The sequence below is a fragment of the Podarcis cretensis genome (assembly GCF_951804945.1).
Source record: "Podarcis cretensis genome assembly, chromosome: 5".
In the NCBI taxonomy this organism is placed as follows: domain Eukaryota; kingdom Metazoa; phylum Chordata; class Lepidosauria; order Squamata; family Lacertidae; genus Podarcis; species Podarcis cretensis.
In genome coordinates this window covers 61961351-61979966 of record NC_137174.1, presented here as the reverse complement: position 1 = coordinate 61979966, position 18616 = coordinate 61961351, and the positions used below count along the sequence as shown (strand labels likewise).

The 18616-nt window shown below is 41.9% G+C and overlaps 1 protein-coding gene across 2 annotated transcripts in view; it reads right to left on the bottom strand.

Moving 5' to 3' along the window:
* Positions 1-2735: 2735 nt before the first annotated feature.
* The window catches only part of NGEF (neuronal guanine nucleotide exchange factor), a 63648-nt gene continuing 47767 nt past the window's right edge, over positions 2736-18616 (bottom strand). For both annotated transcript variants that reach the window (XM_079976847.1, XM_079976848.1), the window contains 9 exons: positions 18109-18261; positions 14594-14723; positions 12686-12760; positions 10595-10684; positions 8960-9123; positions 7988-8143; positions 4560-4639; positions 3685-3789; positions 2736-3213 (listed from right to left, as the gene is read on the bottom strand). In XM_079976847.1, the coding sequence (XP_079832973.1) occupies positions 3041-3213; positions 3685-3789; positions 4560-4639; positions 7988-8143; positions 8960-9123; positions 10595-10684; positions 12686-12760; positions 14594-14723; positions 18109-18261 (1126 nt within the window). In that variant the 3' untranslated portion in view covers positions 2736-3040. The remainder of the gene's footprint in view (positions 3214-3684; positions 3790-4559; positions 4640-7987; positions 8144-8959; positions 9124-10594; positions 10685-12685; positions 12761-14593; positions 14724-18108; positions 18262-18616) is intronic.

Genomic DNA, 18616 nt, shown 5'->3' with positions numbered 1-18616 from the left:
TTTTTGCTTTCCATAACTCAGCTATCGGGTAACCTTAGCCTTGTACAGTTCAATATGCTACTCCTTGGCTGTGGGTGTTAACAATTCATTTGTAAAAAAAATCTCAATTTCTGGCAATAGTGTAATGCTAGGGGCATGGCTGAACAGTGCAAGTGAAAGCTGTGCATGACTAAATGATCAGGAATGTTAGTTACTATCATTGCCTTAAATGTTATGTATTTTTATTGCATTTCTAGCCTACCACTTCTCCAAGGATCGCAAGGTTTCACCACCTTCTCGTTTAATATCCAGAACACCCCTGTGAGGTAGGTTAGGCTGAGAGGCAGTGACTGGTGAGCTTCATGGCAGAGTGGGGATTTGAACCCTGGTCTCCACCACACTGGATTGACTTTAAATTAAGTTAGTTGCATGTAAGTAAGAGCTGAAAGAGGTTCAAAAGTGTTCCCAATAGAAGTTTACAAGGTCCGTGTCCTTGGCTGCTTTGCCATTTTCTATCATTGGGCAAATGGTGATTATATACCTGGGCCAAAAAGATGTGGGAAGACTGTTTTGTTACATTTTTTGTGAACAAATCTAAATAGCACCTTTATTTCTCAGTTTATGTAGTTATACAAGTTGCCTTGAAGGCCTGATTTGGGATGAAAGGCAATCTTTTAAAAAAACACAGCAATAGTTGAGCAGAATCAAAGGTTTTGCAGAAGGTCCTAGGTCCAATCCCTGGCATTTTCAGCTGAAAGGCAGGTATGTAGGAGACCTTGAGGAGCTGTGACCAATCTGAGCAGATAGTACAAAGCTGGGTGGAGCAGCATGACTCAGTATAAAGACAGTATAAGAACAAGTGATTCATACATTCATAACCTTGTGAACTAGCTTGAAAAAGAAAAATGCAGTGTACACAAGCCCTTGTGCAAGGAGCCTCTTAACACAGAGCATTGGGGAGCGTTGCTATTAAATAAATACCCCTTATCCGTTATTATTTATGTAACACTTTTAATATGCAAAGTGCTTTACAATCTTTTAATTTCTCAATCTCTGCCTCATGGCTGACTCTATAATTGTCCTTAGTCAAATGTTCTCTATTGTGAATCTTCTCTCCCCCTTCCAGAGAAGCATCTTGTTGCCAGTTGTAACTTTTGCAGCAAAGGAGAAGATATTTCCTGGCTTTGTAAGCATTTATATACACCAGATTGAAAGTATTATACATAGAGTTCATGTGTACAGCTGAGGATCAATGCCCAGCTGACATGCAACAGGCCTTCCTATTGCTTTAGTAAAACTTTTGCAGACAACATTTAGTACAAAAGCATGCCATCTTGTCCCTCAAGCATGTTGTTGTTGCTGCCTAGTGGCCTCTGTTCCTCTTTGAATGAGCATTTGGTCCATAATCAGTTTAATCCACTTGTATTGACAAGGATGCATTTCATTCAAAACTCTCTGAACTGGACAGAAATATTATTTGAAATACTGTTATCAGAGTCTGTATATACACCAGGGAAATTACACAGAAATTTGCTGGCCCTAGCTGAGTTCTTTAGCTCTCCAGATTTAGCATGACTATAGAATGTCATGCATGCCTTGAGCTGATTCTCCACTCCTTGTTGTTGTTTTTTTGTCTCCCCCCCCCCATGAAAAATTCCTTAGTATGTGCAACAGAGCTGAGTAGTGAATACTATGGGATACCATCAGTGCATTTGTTCAGGGCCTAAGTCTGTACTATCCACTCAGCCACCCTCTCAATATTTAGACATAGTTTATGATACCTACCATTGGCTCTCTCAAAGAACTTTGTTGTAAAACTTAAATGCAGTCAGATGGGAATCCTATATGCACTTACCTGGTAGTAAGGCTCATTGAACTCAATAGGTCTTACTCCTGAAATGACATCTATAGGATTGCAGTGCTAGTAATTATTATAATTTGCACTTAGGATATGGGTCCAGGTGGTGAATTGCACGGCTATGAGAAACAGTGAATTTCCAGTCCTTTCCTATTTTAGGTCAGGGATGGAGAACCTCATGCTTAGGTGTGGGTGTGGGTGTGTGGAATACCTCTGTACCCTTGGGACTCTCACCAGCTATGGCCCCCTTGACTGCTTTTGCCTGACTTGAAATGTTCAACTGCGATAATTCCTCTTCCTTGCCTGGATGGAGAGCAGCATGTGTAGGGGACCTCTGTAAAGTTGGAATGTAGGTTCATCCCAGCTTTTGCTCTGCCCACTTTTGTCTATAGCCATGTTCATCCCTGTTGTATGGCCCCCTGGAAGTTGCTCATGAAGCAATACTGCCCTTGAGCTAGGAGAGGCCTCACACTCCTGATTGAAACCATGCAGCTTCTCTACGTCAGTATTCTCCTCTGCAGTTTCCTACAGGGTAGCCCAAGAGTACAGTGTAAATAATTCTGTGGAATATTTTGTAGCACAGAAGACTATGCTCTGCTATAATTTTAATTTTTTCCCCCTCTGTTAAAGAATCACCAATGCATTTAAAGAATCACCAATGTGTTTATTTATAAGGGATACCTTGTTGATGTGCCTGTCTGGGTACTCCAAACTCAGTTCCTACGGAGAAACTTCCTGAGTGTAGAAGTGTGGATACTGATACTGTACACACTTTCAAAGATGGTGCGCTCCTGTGCGCCTGGATTGCACACTGGAAAATCAAATGCTACACCTTGTGCCACTTGATGGAATATTAAAGAATCAGGCTGCTAACCTCTTGGGCCTTGTACTTTTTCCCCCAGTTGATCAGCATTCACTGTTTCCTTACCATGCAGAGTTAAGAGATTTACACTCTTTGCAATACAATAGGAAATTACATTTTACAGCTCCTAGTTCTGTACAGGCTCACGGCAGCCTCACCTCTTTTCAAGTTTGTCCTCAGAGATATTATCCATGATGCATCAAGTATGCAAAGAAGTTCATTAGCTTGGAGGAGGGAGGACTTGCTTGACAAAAAAAATGATATTTGTGCCACCTTCCATTGTCTCAGCATCTGACATTCCTTGTTTCTGAAATACAACTGCCCAGAACTGTGTGCATTGATCATTGTCTATTCCTGCTGCCCATCTTCCTCCGCTGACTGTCATCTGTCTTGTGTACCCGGAAGCACTCCTTTAAGTTTTGAGATCGAATCTTGGGGTTCATAATCTCTTCACCCATGGAGCTGGGGAACCAACCTCTCTCTTGATCATGCAAACGCTCCCCAAATATCCAACCTAGATTTTTTGAAAAAGGATGATTGTGGGTGGAGAAAGCATAATAGTGGCAGCTCAGTAAAGGAGCGATGAGTTAATGCAAGCAAGGTTCAAAACTGGTACAAGAAGGGAAGTTATACAACAATCATATCAGAATATATTAGGGGAAGCTGGTTACATAATATTTTCCGTGTGAAGCAGATGTTGCAATTTACAAAGGCTTATAAGAATTCTGCTTCACTGGGACCGCAATGCTTTGGCAATCCGAGTGAAAAAGAGAGTATGAAAAATAATAAAAAAATATGCATTGGCCCTCATTCATTTCCTGACAACCCAATTAACAGGTCATATACCACCATCTGAGGAGCGCTGGAACATACTGTACAATCAGTCCTTAATGCTGCAAGATATTAGCTTCCTACACAGTTCCCCTGTTATGATTTTGTTGTGCATTTGTGCCTGCATTAAAACCCAAATATGGACACTTCTTACCATCATCTGTCTTTTCCAGGATGTTAAGTACATCAGCCAGTTCCAGCGACAGCTCATCTGGCTGCTGAGCCACATAAGGATGGACACACTGTACTTGAGGGCAATCTGCAAGTGGAAAAGGGAAATTACTAGTTTGCAGGACCCTTTATGAATACTATAAGGGAGAAATGGGAGGGTGTCTGCTACTAAAATGTATGTGTGTGTGTGTGTGTTTCCAACTGCTGTAGCATATAGTGACCAGGCCTTTTGCCTCTCTGGTCAAGGGTTTAGAATAGCAAAACTCTGTAGCATAACCTTGATAATTTCTGTTGCCTGTATTACTGTAGCTAGAAAGGAACCACCTTAGAGAAAAAATGGTAAGCTCGTTAGGCTGTGTCATCTCAGCAAATAATTCAACCGATGGGCCAGCGAGTGCAATGGCTGATCTTGGGGACAGTTACATCCTCAGTCAGAGGTTTTGAGAAATGCATAGAATCTCATGCAAGAGGGGAAGGGATCTCAGATTAGCTTCTTGCACTTGGGTGTAACATGGAATGGTACTGATGAGGGACTAAGATGACTGGGCAGCCGACAAATATGGAACAGGGATGTTGCATAAAATTCTGTAGACAAGAATAGGGTAGGTAATCTCTTACTGAACCTTTCGGTAAAGGGATACGAAGCTGACTTCTCGGCTTCACAAAAATTTGCTTCAGGGCACACAATTTAAAAATGAAGCTTAGAATGGAATTTTGTTCTGTAATTAGGACCTGATCTGCCTTTGCATCCTAGAACTGACATTGCTAGAACCTAACCAAGAGCAGTGATGTGCTCTTAGAATCCATCTGGATGACAACTTTCTATCATTCCCTCCTTTCCCACATTGCCCTCCTTACCCATGAGCCTGGATGTAAAGGAAACAAACTTGGTTCGCCGATTCGGAGCCAGCAAGATCATCCAGCGCTTCATTTCACTTCTGCATTGGGAATAAAACAGGAGAGAGAGTGGCAACCAGTGTTTTCCATGTAATTTGGAAAGGGTCCGTGGAATCTGACTTGCCACATAGGAGTCTACAAGTGACTTGCAAAAATTTACAAACATAAAGGACAAATAAATCCACTTTCTGCATTCTGTGCCATTCCTGCATTTCTGTCTTACTGCCCCTGCCCCTACTTTAATGGTAAAATCCATGTGTTCTCTCTCCCTTTCCTGTCAGCTAAGTCAGTTAAGTGTCACTCATTCACGCATCCTGACTCATGTTCTCCCACTCACTGGTTAGAAAGTCATGCACAAGCTAAGACAATAAGGAGTTCAAGGCAAATCCATGAACTCCACTGAAAGAGCTCAGCCATGTTTCAGAATCCCTTGACAGAAGACTCATTCCTCTATCCCATTTTTCACCTTCGTTTTTCATGTATTGTTTTCTATAAATACCTGGAACAGTCATTCCCTTTCTTAGGGTTAAAGTGGATATGATATGGGAGATCTGGGATGCTTATGTCCCTGAGAAGAACAGGGGTCTGGGAAGAAAGAGCCCAGTTTAACCCCCTTCTTTGTCTCCCTTTTTGCAGTTTAAAGAACGATAGGTTTGGGGTCTCTGGCTAGTCTCAGTGACTGCAGGGTTTCCTGAGCCAAATACCGTTTCCAGTAATAGCTTTGTGGACAAAAGTGAAAAGGAATATGTTCTCCATGTTCTTCTGGAGTCACGAAATTTGAGCTCAAGGGGTGAAGCCATCTGTAGCAATCACACAGGGTCCCCGGACGTTTCACTGTCTATTGATCCCTGTGCCACCACTTTATTTCTCGCTGCCACCACCCAGGCCCTACCTGGTACAATACTGAGTCCAGTCAGGGTTAAATTGGAACATAAACTTCTGTTTATTTATTGCAGTTTAACAAGCGTGTGGTTTCATAAATGATAATGTGATAGGAATTTTATGGTCTTAGATATATGGCAACGTTCATAACCACACGTACATAGATCAGCACAGGAAAGCCAACCTGGAACCTTTTTGATTCCTAAACTGAGCAAATGTTTCTCTGCATGGTCAAAATGCAAAAGCCTCCCCATTGTCTCTTCCTTCACAAATCCTGTCTTAATCTGTGTTTGAATAAGGGTGTGAGCCTTATCATTACAAAAGACTGCCCAGGCTCCCCAAGAAATCCAATCAAGTAACCTGCCAGACAGGAAATAAACAAAGCAACAGGAGAAAATGACATGCAAATGTTCTGTTTTAGATCCGCCTTATCTGAGGGGTGGTCTTAGGTTACACCCCTTCTGTGATGAATGCATAATGTTTCTGGGGGTGGTCTTGATCTACAGGATGGGAATTTCAGAAGTCTTTATAAGCCCTTGCACAGCAATTTTTTGGGTCCTCTTCCTCTCCTGCGTGTGAGAGGAGCACCCTGTTGCAACAGATCAATAAAGATCAAGCTTACTAGCTGCTTTGCTTCTCAATATTCTCTGGATGGCCTCTGTTATTTTCTCCTACCAATAGGGAACCTATGTAAGGACTCTATATGGGCTCTTAGATACCCCATAAGGGAAAAGGGCATATTTTTATTTACAACAGTATCGGTCAATTACATTCATGGGGTGCCTATCCAGACCTATAACTTCCGCTACCTGCTCTCACTCACTAAACCACCTCTCAGATATTTACTTGTCTTCCTCAGCTACACTAACTCAACCTACCCACAGACTCTATCCCAATTCACTCCCACTCCAACCAACCACCCAACTCCCAACGAACTCCTCCCTTCGCCCCTCTCAGAGCTGGTTTTATAGTCCCTCTGACTCCACCCCCCTGGGTTCTGATTGGGTAACCTGTTTAACTATTTCACCTCCAGCACTCTCATATGTTAAAATCACACCACGTTCCTTGTTCATTCTCTCAGTTAAAGAGAAGCTTTAGGGTCAAAAAAAGTTGGGGGGTGGGGAAGCATGCAGCAACTTCTTCAGTCTACTGGAATCATTGCGTAGGCTGGATAGCTTTTGCTGCTGCTTCTCTGCTCAAGCCAGGCACTTCCAGGTTTAAGCAGAGGAGCAGCTGAGGTTGTGGTTGTCTTTGTCGCTTACTCCAGGGAACCAGGAAGGGAGCGGGGGACAAGGTTTTTACAACAAAAGGAAGAAATATTTCCTCCTATTTCCCATGTCCTCCATCTGCAACAGTTTGTCAGTAATGCACGTTAACTGAATAAATTCTCTGTTCAAATGGGTGTTGGACTAGAAAGAACACTTCAAGTGCCAACTTTTCTTAATCTATCGTTAGCAACATGCTTAATTTGGAGCAGAAACAGTGCTTCCCGCACTGCTAGGTGTGAAATTTTGCAAAGAAGAAGTGCTGGAAAGAAATACAAAGTTTTGCATCATGCAGGATTTGGGGTAACAGTATGAAGGATGAACCCATTTGAATATGCCATCTGCACACTGGGAGGATGGATATTATTATTATTATTATTATTATTATTATTATTATTATTAATTATATTTACATACCGTCCTTCATCAAAAGATCTCAGGGCAGTTAACAAGATAGTTACTACCATCTGTTTCTAAGCTTCTGTACCTTCCAAAATGATATATTTTATGTACGTAACATTTATTGTGCTTAGCACATAGGCAGTTACAGTTTATATTCCTATAGGATTACTTGAAAACATACTGCAGTATGTTGAGGGAAGGCAGAATTCAAATGCAGTTTTGGAGCAGATTTCTATGGTCAACATACCTGGGGCGATATTTCTGCCATTAGTTCAATCGGCCAGAATTCAGTCTTTGGGTGTTTCAATATATTCTTTCCCTTGGGTGTTTTCTCCACCACTGGAGTGTGTGTGGAGGCGTGAATATTTTGTTCATGGCTACAGTATGAGTTCATAGGACAAACAAGAAGCCTCCTTTGACATCAGCCTGCCTTTCCCTCTTTGTCTGCAGTAGGGAGGGCAAATTCATTCTAGTTCTGTGGGAGGGACTGGAGACTGCATTTCCCGTACACAAGCAGCCACTGAAGCAGACCATATGACAGAATCACCAGTAAGTAAAGAATAAGTAAAGAATTGTGGTAGGAAACAAATTACCCTAAAGCGTTGCACAAGACAGAGCTACGCAGGATGTTGACAAGGGGCAAGTGAACTCACAATCAATACTGTCATTTAGAAGACAGTCTCCATCAAACGTGATGCCTATTGTGATGCCTGTGCCAGCTTATAAAGATAGGTAAGTTCATCCCAAGAGCAATAATAGTTTGGAATCTATTGTAAGAAACTGCAATGGGATCATGCGCACAATCTACAATTTTTCCAGATATTGCCTCATTATGCTTACTGTGATGATGCCTTTAGCATGTAGCTGACTTCGCGGTCATCTGCATTTTCCAGCAGTCTCAGGATGAAGACATTCGCCAAGCTCTGCCCTTGGTCTTCCAGCTCCTCCACCCGTAGAAGTCCTCGGGGAGCAGAGTCAAACACCTGATATTTGTCACTGAGAGAGAAAAGAAAGGTGTCAGAAGCACTAGTTATAGCCTAGGCTGGGGTATAAAGCAGGGCCTAAAAGATGGGGCAGAGAAATAGGTGACTACATTTCTCATAGGCAAAATATTCTTTCTGAAGAATGTATGGCTTAGTGTCGAAGGAGTAAACTACACCTGAAACTGTTATCTGGGGATAACAAAATCTTGCTAAGCATTATTTGCATCTGAAAAAGGACAGCAGAGAAAGGAGGGGTTAACTCTTCTTGAGTCATATACTTCCTTCTGAAACTTTCCCCAAGCCAGCTGTTTAACCCCCTGCCAGTGTTCCATGGTCCTTTTTTTTTTTTTTTTACAAACATGAAATGATTAGAAGAGGGAACGTTGGGCACACACTTCCCTCACGACCCTCCTCTGATGCAAGTTTTCTCTTCTCAAGGACAGAATGCATCGTATCTTTATTCTACAGATGAGGGACATGTGTTGGACATCAACCCTGGCCAGTGTCCCTGCTGGCTGAGACCAACAGCCTTTGCAGAGTCACAAGCTCTTCACCCCTGCTTTAGTCTTTGCCTAACAATTTGAAGGGGGAACGGGACGCAAAGGTAAAGAATTGTCTATTTTAAAAACCCAGAACAACAGAATAAACATCCGCCTTTGCTTAATTCTTTACTATGAGTGCTGAAAATTCGTCTACAGCTGCTTGGGCAGCACATCAATAGATTAAATTAACAATCAGAAACTCTCTCTGGCAGGATTGAGACTGAGCCAACTGAGGCTGAATAAACATAGTACAGCTCAAATTCTCTTCCTCTCTGTTTCAAACTCACCTAGATATTTGTCTGCAGAGCACTAGCAAATCATTGAAGAGGAACAAGTAGACTTCTCTGAAGAGTTTCTTTGTGCGGAGGGTACGTGATGTTTTGGGGCCATTCATTTGCTGCAGTTCTCCCTGCTTTAGCAGCCAACGGGAGTGAGAGATGATGGGCACAGACTAACGAAGGAAATAAAATAATAATCAGGAGCACTGCAACATAGCATCTTATGGCAATCCCTCTGAATTCACTGCAAAGGAAAGCTTTAAAAATAGACTATACAGAAGCTATGGATCCAGGTAGAACCTAATAAGAGCCTGCCCATCGACTCCAGTATCCTGTTCTCACAGCGGCCAAACAGATGCCAGTGGGGAAACCATAAAAACAAGAGCACTATCCTCTCCTGGGGTTTCCAGCAACTGTCAATGTTCTCTTAAAATTAATTTGTGTCTGTCAACTGGGGGGGAAATGTAAAATGTTGATCAGCAGTATTTAGCATCCCTTTAAGATACCAAAATATGAGAAAGTGGTTTTTGTCAGAGTCTGGCTTTATTGCAGAGGACTTCGTTCATATATAAAGAGAAGAATACGACTTCGTTCCTATTTAGCAGTACCTGTATCTATCAGGCAAGGTACTGGAAGAGAAGATTCAACTAAAAAGATATGAATTAAAGTATATAAAACACTATTAGACCCAGTATGACCTGAAGGGAAAGTCAGAGATGTGACCCAGAACTTACTACAAATCATCTGTGCATAGCCAAAATTAGTTTAGCAGTGAATTTCAAAAAAGCTGTCACTCCTTGGCTTGAAATCTGTTTAAAGAGGATCTGCGAATAGCCGAGATTGCCAAAATTACAAATTATATCAGGCTCAGGGAGTAATGCCAAATAGATAATTTTGTGGATAGTGTTTGTTCAACACAGCAATGAGAAGTTTAACAACAGCAGCCAACTGCATGTTGTCTTTTCTTTATTGTAAAAGTTATAACTTTTTGGCATGCTCATATTCTCCTCTTTTCCTCCTATTAACCTGTGAAATACTTAATAAAAGTAACATTAAAAGTTGGCTCTCTGAAGATGTATATAATGAGAACAAAATACATGGTTGTTGCAGATCATCAAAGGAAATTAAATTATCCATTGGAAACTTTGAAGTCTCATTCTAAGCAAAAGGACAATAATGACGAGTGGGATATGTTTTGACATATCTTGCCTCAAGAGCCTCTTTAGGTTAATTTAAACAAAATTCACACCACACAACTGGCCTGCAGCACTCGTAAGAAAATTATACAAATAAAAAACAGATAAAGGAGCTGGAGGAGAGCTCCACAGAGCTATATTAGTCAGCACTGAGTTAGAAATAATACAAGTGACTAGGAATGGCTCAGCACACATAATCACTGCACGCATTCTGCATGATCCAGTCAGTGGAGCAGGAAACATGGGTAGCCAGGCAACTTGGTAAAGCAGCCAGTCAGACTGAACCCTGACTTGCATTAAAAAAGGGTACCAAAGCTAGGACTGACTAAATTAGATCAGTGATTGTTTAATATAATCATTAGGGGCAACCGTTTTGCTAAATTCATCAATGATTTTGCCCTGTAACATATATCTGTTCCTCTCCTTAGGACTTAGCCTACATGTTTACCTTGATCTTAAATTCTAGCATTTTCTGGATGCTGATCATCTGTTCTGTACGGCTCATCTTCCTGACGCCTTCGTTGCATGCCTTCACCACCTAGAAGAGACCAAGAAATGAGAGTATATCAGAAACACGATTCCTTGTCTCAGGGTTGAAAATTGAAACCCCAATGAGAACAGATTGAATGAGGTGAAAGTAGAAAAGCATGTTTAACTTCATTCAGAAGTGGTTCTGTAAATAAAAGCACAACGTCGACAAGATTTTAAAAATAAACTTGTTCACGTCAAAGTGTCACTGTCGAGGCATTAGCTTAACTCATGTGAAGGAAATCAAAGCATTGTTCACCCCAGGGAACAAAGGGAGGACATGCACCCATGGATGAAGGGGAATAGGTTCCAACTCTATTATTACTTAATAAGTAATTATTAATTAATATGAATAAAATAGTAAGCAAGAATCACCTGAGTTGAGGCTTACTAATGCTTACTTTGGCTCCTGGTTAGAAAGAGAAATGGCTGTAGCTCAGTGGATTTCATAGTTTTATACAGTCAAGACATTTCTGATTTAATATAAACCCTAGAGAAGCTTTCAAATTCTACTATAGTCCTACTGGTGGAACCAAGCCAAAATGAAATGGAACTCAGATTTACTAGACTGGTCAGTTCTATCACAAATTCAGAAGCTTTCAACAATGCAGCAGGTTGTGTTTCATATTCATAGAGGTATTTGTGCTATCAAGTGATGATGACATCATCACATTTCGGCAGCCTCACAGCAGAGCCGGGGGACCTCTGGCCCATGAACCTAATGAGACCAGGCAGGGGCCCTAATTTAGCTCACAATATAGTTTTCCCTAAACCATGTCCATCTGCCCCACCCCTGGCATAATTTGTGACATCAGATGGAAGGAAGGTAAAGGCGTTGCCTTCACTTCGAAGTGCATTTCCGAGTGGCTTCCCACCCCAGCTTGCTGCATCATTGAAGACTCAGGAACAATTCTACTAGGCTCATGTCTGAAACTGGGGCCTATGTAATTCAGCAGACAGGTAGAGATAGAAAATGAGGGTCCACTAAAACTTGGCTCGAGAGGAATCAGGATCCACTTGATCCCAATGACACTGGACTGGGCTTATGATCTGGTCCACTTCATGGAGGGGAACATGTGTTTACCATCTTTGTGTGTTGCCTCTCCAATTGCATTTTTGAGTATACCAAGTATAGTAAACATTTGTGTGTAGCCTACACACTACATGGTCTATTCCAGATTATTTCCATGGGATTGATCATATGAGTTTGGTGTAGGTGCACTGGCTGTATGAAGATCTTCTGTCTCCATGTGAACATGCAGGGACAATGGAGGTTGGCTGGCTTCTTTGTGTGGGCTGATGCAATACCCTGCATGTGATAAGACTGGTTCAGACTCATGTTAAAAGCATACTGTACTTGGCCTAACCTCAAAATATGTAACTAGACAGGCAACACACATGATAAGAAGCCTTGTAGAAATGGAGTTCAAAAGGAGCTGAAGCACTAATAAAAAGGTATATTATGGCACACGTGATTTTGGGTCAGAAAAATAAGTTTGTACTCTTGGATAAAGTCTGACCTACTAACGGTCTGCTTCAGGTGGCAGCTAATTAAATCACTGCTCTCTGTGGAATCTATCACCTTCAAGTGTCTGACTACAGCTTTTGCACTCTGAAATCTGAGGCAACTCTTCCTTGGATATTATTTCTTCCAGATATGTCCTCATATACCAGATACATATGATTAAGCATTAAATTCAAAGTCATCCTATTAATGCAAGGACTAATGCCTGCACAGTGGGACTACCTCTCCCTCTCCTTTCCCTACATGTCCCACCCCCAAATCCACTCTGGAGGGTAGGGGGGGGACAGGGGGGGACAGGGGTGCCAACTTAAATAAAATTCTGGGAGGCAGGTAAACCCCACCCTGCATAATCAATCATATGACCTGGCACACACACACCATTTGAATGGCAATGGCCAGCAACATTGGGAGGGGCACAGAGGCAGAGAAGAAGTCCCATTTGCTCCAAAAAATCCTGAATATTCTGACAAGGCAGATGAGACTTACTGTTTCCAGTTCCTTGTGAGCCTCAAGGGCAGTGATTTCACGTTCAGACTTTTCCTCCACTTTCTTCAGGATATTCTGTACAAGATGAAGGAAGGTTGTTATTATACATTTCCATAAACAGGCTCTACTTGAACACATGTAGAAAAATGATGAGAGGAGGCAAAATATTCATCCTTTTGACAATTACATTATGGGCATAAAAGGATACATTTCCTTTATAAAAGCTAGCCAGGAATGGCTGGGCAATGGGCTTTGCAGGGTGGTGAATGCTTCCCTCTGTAAGGGAGCCTTCCTAGACCCGCTGAAAAAGGTGGCTATCAAACCGCTTCTTAAAAAACCATCTTTATATGCGGCCAATATGGCCAACTTTCGCCCAGTCTCAAATCTTCCATTCTTGGGCAAGGTGACTGAGCGAGTGGTTGCTGAACAACTCCAGGCACGCCTGGAAGAAGCGGACCATTTGGATCCCTTCTAGTTGGGATTCAGGCCTCATATTGGGACTGAAACTGCCTTGGTCATACTGGTCAATGATCTCTGGCGGGCTAGGGACAAAGGTAGAGCTGTTTCTCTCAGCAGCTTTTGACACCATCAACCATAACATCCTTCTGGACCGTCTTGAGGGGCTGGGAGCTGGGGGCACTGTCATACAGTGGTTCCGCTCCTTCCTCCTGGGCCGTGTTCAGAAAGTGGGGGGGGGAATGAATGTTCAGACCCCTATGCGCTCAGTGGTGGGGTGCCTCAGGGTTCTGTCCTATCCCCCATGCTTTTCAACATCTGCATGAAGCCGCTGGGAGAGATCATCAGGGGGTTTGGGCTGGGTGTTCATCAGTATGCGGATGATACCCAATTCTACCTCTCTTTCAAATCAGAACCAGTGAAGGTGGTGAAGGTCCTGTGTGAGTGTCTGGAGGCGGTTGGAGGATGAATGGCGGCTAACAGAATGAGGTTGAATCCTGACAAGACAGAAGTACTGTTTTTGGTGGACAGGAGGGGGCAGGTGTGGAGGACTCCCTGATCCTGAATGGGGTAACTGTGCCCTGAAGGACCAGGTGCGCAGCCTGGGAGTCATTCTGGACTCACAGCTGTCCACGGAGGCGCAGGTCAATTCTGTGTCCAGGGCAGCTGTTTACCAGCTCCATCTGGTACGCAGGCTGAGACCCTACCTGCGCGCAGACTGTCTCGCCAGAGTGGTGCATGCTCTAGTTATCTCCCACTTGGACTACTGCAGTGCGCTCTACATGGGGCTACCTTTGAAGGTGACCCGGAAACTACAACTAATCCAGAATGCAGCAGTTAAACTGGTGACTGGGAGCGGCCACCGAGACCACATAACACCATTCTTGAAAGAACTACACTGGCTCCCAGTACGTTTCCAAGCACAATTCAAACTGTTGGTGCTGACATTTAAAGCCCTAAACAGCCTTGGTCCAGTATACCTAAAGGAGTGTCTCCACCCCCATCGTTCTGCCTGGACACTGAGGTCCAGTGATGAGGGCCTTCTGGTGGTTTCCTCACTGCAAGAAGCCAAGTTACAGGGAACCAGGCAGAGGGCCTTCTCGGTAGTGGCACCCGCCCTGTGGAACACCCTCCCACATGTCAAAGAGAAAAACAATTACCAGACTTTTAGAAGACATCTGAAGGCAGCCCTGGTTAGGGAAGCTTTTAATGTTTAATAGACTATTATATTTTAATATTCTGTTGGAAGCCGCCCAGAGTGGATGGGGAAACCCAGCCAGAATGGCAGAGTATAAATAAAATTATTATTATTATTATTATTATTATTACCCACAAGGAATGTTCCTTGGTGGCTTTTCCCTCCCTATTAAAGCTCTTCAGTCTCTCAGTGACCTCAATTTAAGACATCGCAAGGTGGTACTGATATATGGGAAGAGTAAGACCCTGTTATACCTGTACTAGCAGCTTCAGCCTTGTGATCCTTTGAAAAGGCAAAATCAAGAACGATGAGAAAGGCAGGCCTTTGCATTTCGGATCCAGTTCCAAATGTGAGATCACCTCCCGGAAAGCTGGCTTGTCCTGGCTGACAGCAGAGACAGATGGAGAGTGGTGTTTTGTTATTTCATTGAGGTTTAAAGTTGTGTGAGTAACCGACATGTTCTATGTGTGTTTTAATTTTCACAACACTACCTTCCCCTCAGGGTTGGAATTTGGCTTTGTTCTCATTTTTTTTTTACAATTTGGGGGAGGGGCATATTAGCACTAAGTGGATTTTGGTTTGAAGTTGGGTCTATTAATAGTATTTGGGAATGGAAAAATAGGCTTTTAATGTGCAAGCCAGAGTAATGCTTTTACATGTGTAGCACATACAAACTTAGCAGCATATGGTGGGTGTGTGGGTGGGTGTGAATGGGGTGTGTGTCCAAGTAGATGAGTCAGAGGCATAATTATATATCTTTACACAGTCGGATTGTTGCAGGAAGGTGAAATACATATAGTCATAGGAACAAGGCCTTCCATCAAGTGATTTAACCGAGGTAGGCCTAGCTGGAAATGACAAGAGGAAAAACTCATCTGGCATAAACTGGAAGCATCTCAGACTACTGGAGAGCTGCCAGGATCTGTCACAGCTACAGCTAGTGTGAATTCAGTGCTACAGAAAGGCACACACTCTTTAGCTCAGATTATTTGGTTTCTCACTGGTGAAAAGGCTATTAATGTGAGGGAACTTTCTATTTATAACTAATACCAATATTCATAACTAATACCAAATATTTAGAAGCTTCTGGAATGATTAATTAGTACAGTTCATAGGAAGAAGCATACAGGTCCGAGCACCAGCATGATAAAACAACTCAGGCCACAATCAGACCCCAGCTCTATTTATTGCATTTATTAGTGGCTTTTTTCATGAGAAGTGACCCAAAGCAACTCACAAAATGCTACAAACATTAAAACTGAGTATGAAAAAAACGAAATGAAACGAAACCCTATCCATAATAAATATAAAAAGGAAGGTCCAACATAATACACCCCACTACAAAATAAGCAACAGAGAGGGCACAAGTATGCCTAATACACTCCAAATTAAGGGCTGAAAGTCCAGGGGGAATAAACCTTTTTGCCTGGGACCTAACAATAGATAATTATGGTGCCAGGAGTACCTCCCTAGGCAGAGCATTCCACAAGCAAGGAGCCACCACTGAAAATGCCTGTTCTTGTGTTGCCTCCATCCACACCTCCCTCAGAAGAAACACATGAAGAAGGGCCTCCAAATATGAATGCTGGGTTCATTTGGGGAGAGGCAGCCCTTGAGATATTGTGGTCCTGAGGCATGCAAGACTGTTAACAGCATAGCAATAACCACTGAGGATGCTGTTCCTGGTGTGGTCCAGCTAAGGTTTTTTTCCTGGAGCAGAGGGAGGAACTAGCAATTGAATTGGCCCTGGAACTGAGAATGGTATGACCATTCACCACATATGTGACTGAGAAAATACTGAACCAAACTTCTACATTAGCTGTTTCTGAAAGAGTTCAAGCTGACTCCATATTCCTGTCCTGTTGTGCTATTGCCTTCTATTAACAGTGGAACACAGGGGAATTTCTGCTTTGCTCCCAATAGTAGATTGGTGGCTCTCAGTCACAATTTGAAAATCAATTCATTGTCCTTCAGTGCCTTGACCAGGATGTCAAAGAGTGCTGAAGCACTTGCACTATGTTAACTTTTAAGTCTGTGCTTGGTCTTATTGACAGCTTCTTCTCCACCATACTTCCTTTCCAGTGTTGTCTATATTCAGTCTGTCAAACGGAAGGCAAATGGGATTCTAATCCTTTGTCATCACAGACCTCTAAGTATGCTGATCTAGTCACCTACTATTAAATAATTGACTAGGAGTTCCTTTAGCGAGAACAAAGACTGAATGGTGAGGAAAAGAAAAGGAGCAAGATTGCTATCGTTTCCTAGCATTCATAAAACAGCCTAGCTGCTGGTTAGAAGCAGTCACCAAGGTCTGCTTCTATAGGGAATTAATTCGTTTAAGGATTTATCTCTCTTCCTTTGAGCATATTAAAATTCTATCTATACAATGAAAGCTAGGAATGACTAAATTGCATGATGAGTTATTAGGTTTCCCCCCCATCTTACTAGAATAGTTGTAGCTTACTTAACTCTACTCACTTTCTCGGAAGAAACAAAGTGGCCAAAATAAACATGAAAAAGAAAAAGTATTGAGCTAAACAGTGGAAAATTTCTGAAACATTCAGAGCATTCAAGTAAGCAGCTAAACATTTCCCAGCTTTCATGATCCTTTTAAAGTATTTTTATCTTAATGCTTTGGAGGCTTCCAGTCCCCTTCTTCTCCTTTGCGAAGGAACCAAATATATAATGCGGGTACATTGAGAAGACTCATTACAAATCCTAGCAGACTACTACCATTAAATTTAAATTATGAAAACATCCGAAGCAGATTCCCTAATCCAATTCAGCTACACTTGACACAAGGACTATAATGAATGAGTATTTTTAATTTTTAGACTATAAACAAACACACTTACTAGAGAGTAAGTTCCATTGAACAGAGTGAGATTTACTTCCAAGTAAACACACACAGGATTGCACTGGCAAGGAGAAAGGCTGCAATTCTATGCACATTTTCTTGGTGTGAGTAAATGGTACTGAATACAGTAAGACTTCTGAATAAACATGCACAGGATCATACTGCTCAAGATTCTTCATTATTCAAAGAGCAAGCTTAGCTTTAAGTAAGAATTCCAGGAGTTTGACATCTGAAATCTGTTACAGATCAGAAATTATTCCCTTTATTGTAAGAAACTTTTCACTTTTTTTTTTTAAGGCTTTGAATGGAACTTGGAGGAAGTGAGGTTGCTGAAATAAATTAAGGTTGTAAGTGGATTGTAATTTTAAATTGCTTCCACTTCATCATAAGCAAGGAGGACATAAAAGGTTGGCAGTTCAACAGTGAAAAATCTTTAGACAAATTGCACATGCCATAAATGCATTCACTTGCTTCAAAATGATCTTGCCCAATAGAAAACAATTAGAACAGACACAACTATGGATAATTTCATACATTTGTCTTGTAATGATGCCATCAACCAGAGCTATCCTTCCAGTGCAATAGATCATTTAAAATGGTTAGACATAGTCACCCAGTGGAAGATGCATGTTTGAAAATTGTGCAAAATGTCAAAAATAACTCACAACTGATTGCATACCAAATCCCAGCTTTCTGCCTAGTTATCTCCTTTCCAGTGAACAACGGGATTACGCTGTGAACACCCAGGCGTATTTTGGAGAAAAGTTCCTAATAAGCATGGGTGAAAATTCTCCGTCCCCCCACCCCTGGTGTGCTAAACCATTTGGCATCTGTTGTCTAATTGGTCGGTCACAGTTGATGTGCAGTTGATTGGTCTTAATAAGCAAGCCATGCCTGAATAATTGCACTCACAGAAGTTGCTTATAAGCTCTCTCCTGGTAGGTTTGGTTGGAGACATAGGTTACATATACCGAGAAATGATTAATGGTGTGCTGATAGACAATGTCGCAGACATCTGAGATCACAATGTTCTCTTCTACTCGCTTCTCAAGGTCCAAGAGGAAACTAAATAAGAAACCAAGAATTAATCATTGACATCAGTGTCTGCAACAGACATAGCCAACAAACACAAATAATTAAAATAGAGGCTTCTGCCACATTCCGCTTCCCCTCTTTTTATTTTTATAGATAAAAAATAGATTCTGAAATACTTTTGGCCATGAACCAAATGAAGCATTTTGTTCAAAATTAATTCTGCTAGTTTTTCCAAAACTCAGAGAGTATATCAACCAAGCTAATCTTTGGCTATCAGTTTTGAAACCAGTCCAGTTATTTCCATTCTATTTTAATAGAAGAGGTCTAACTAATAAGTGGTACAACGTCAGCAATAATTTGATCTTGTACCGGCTTCTCAGAGTGA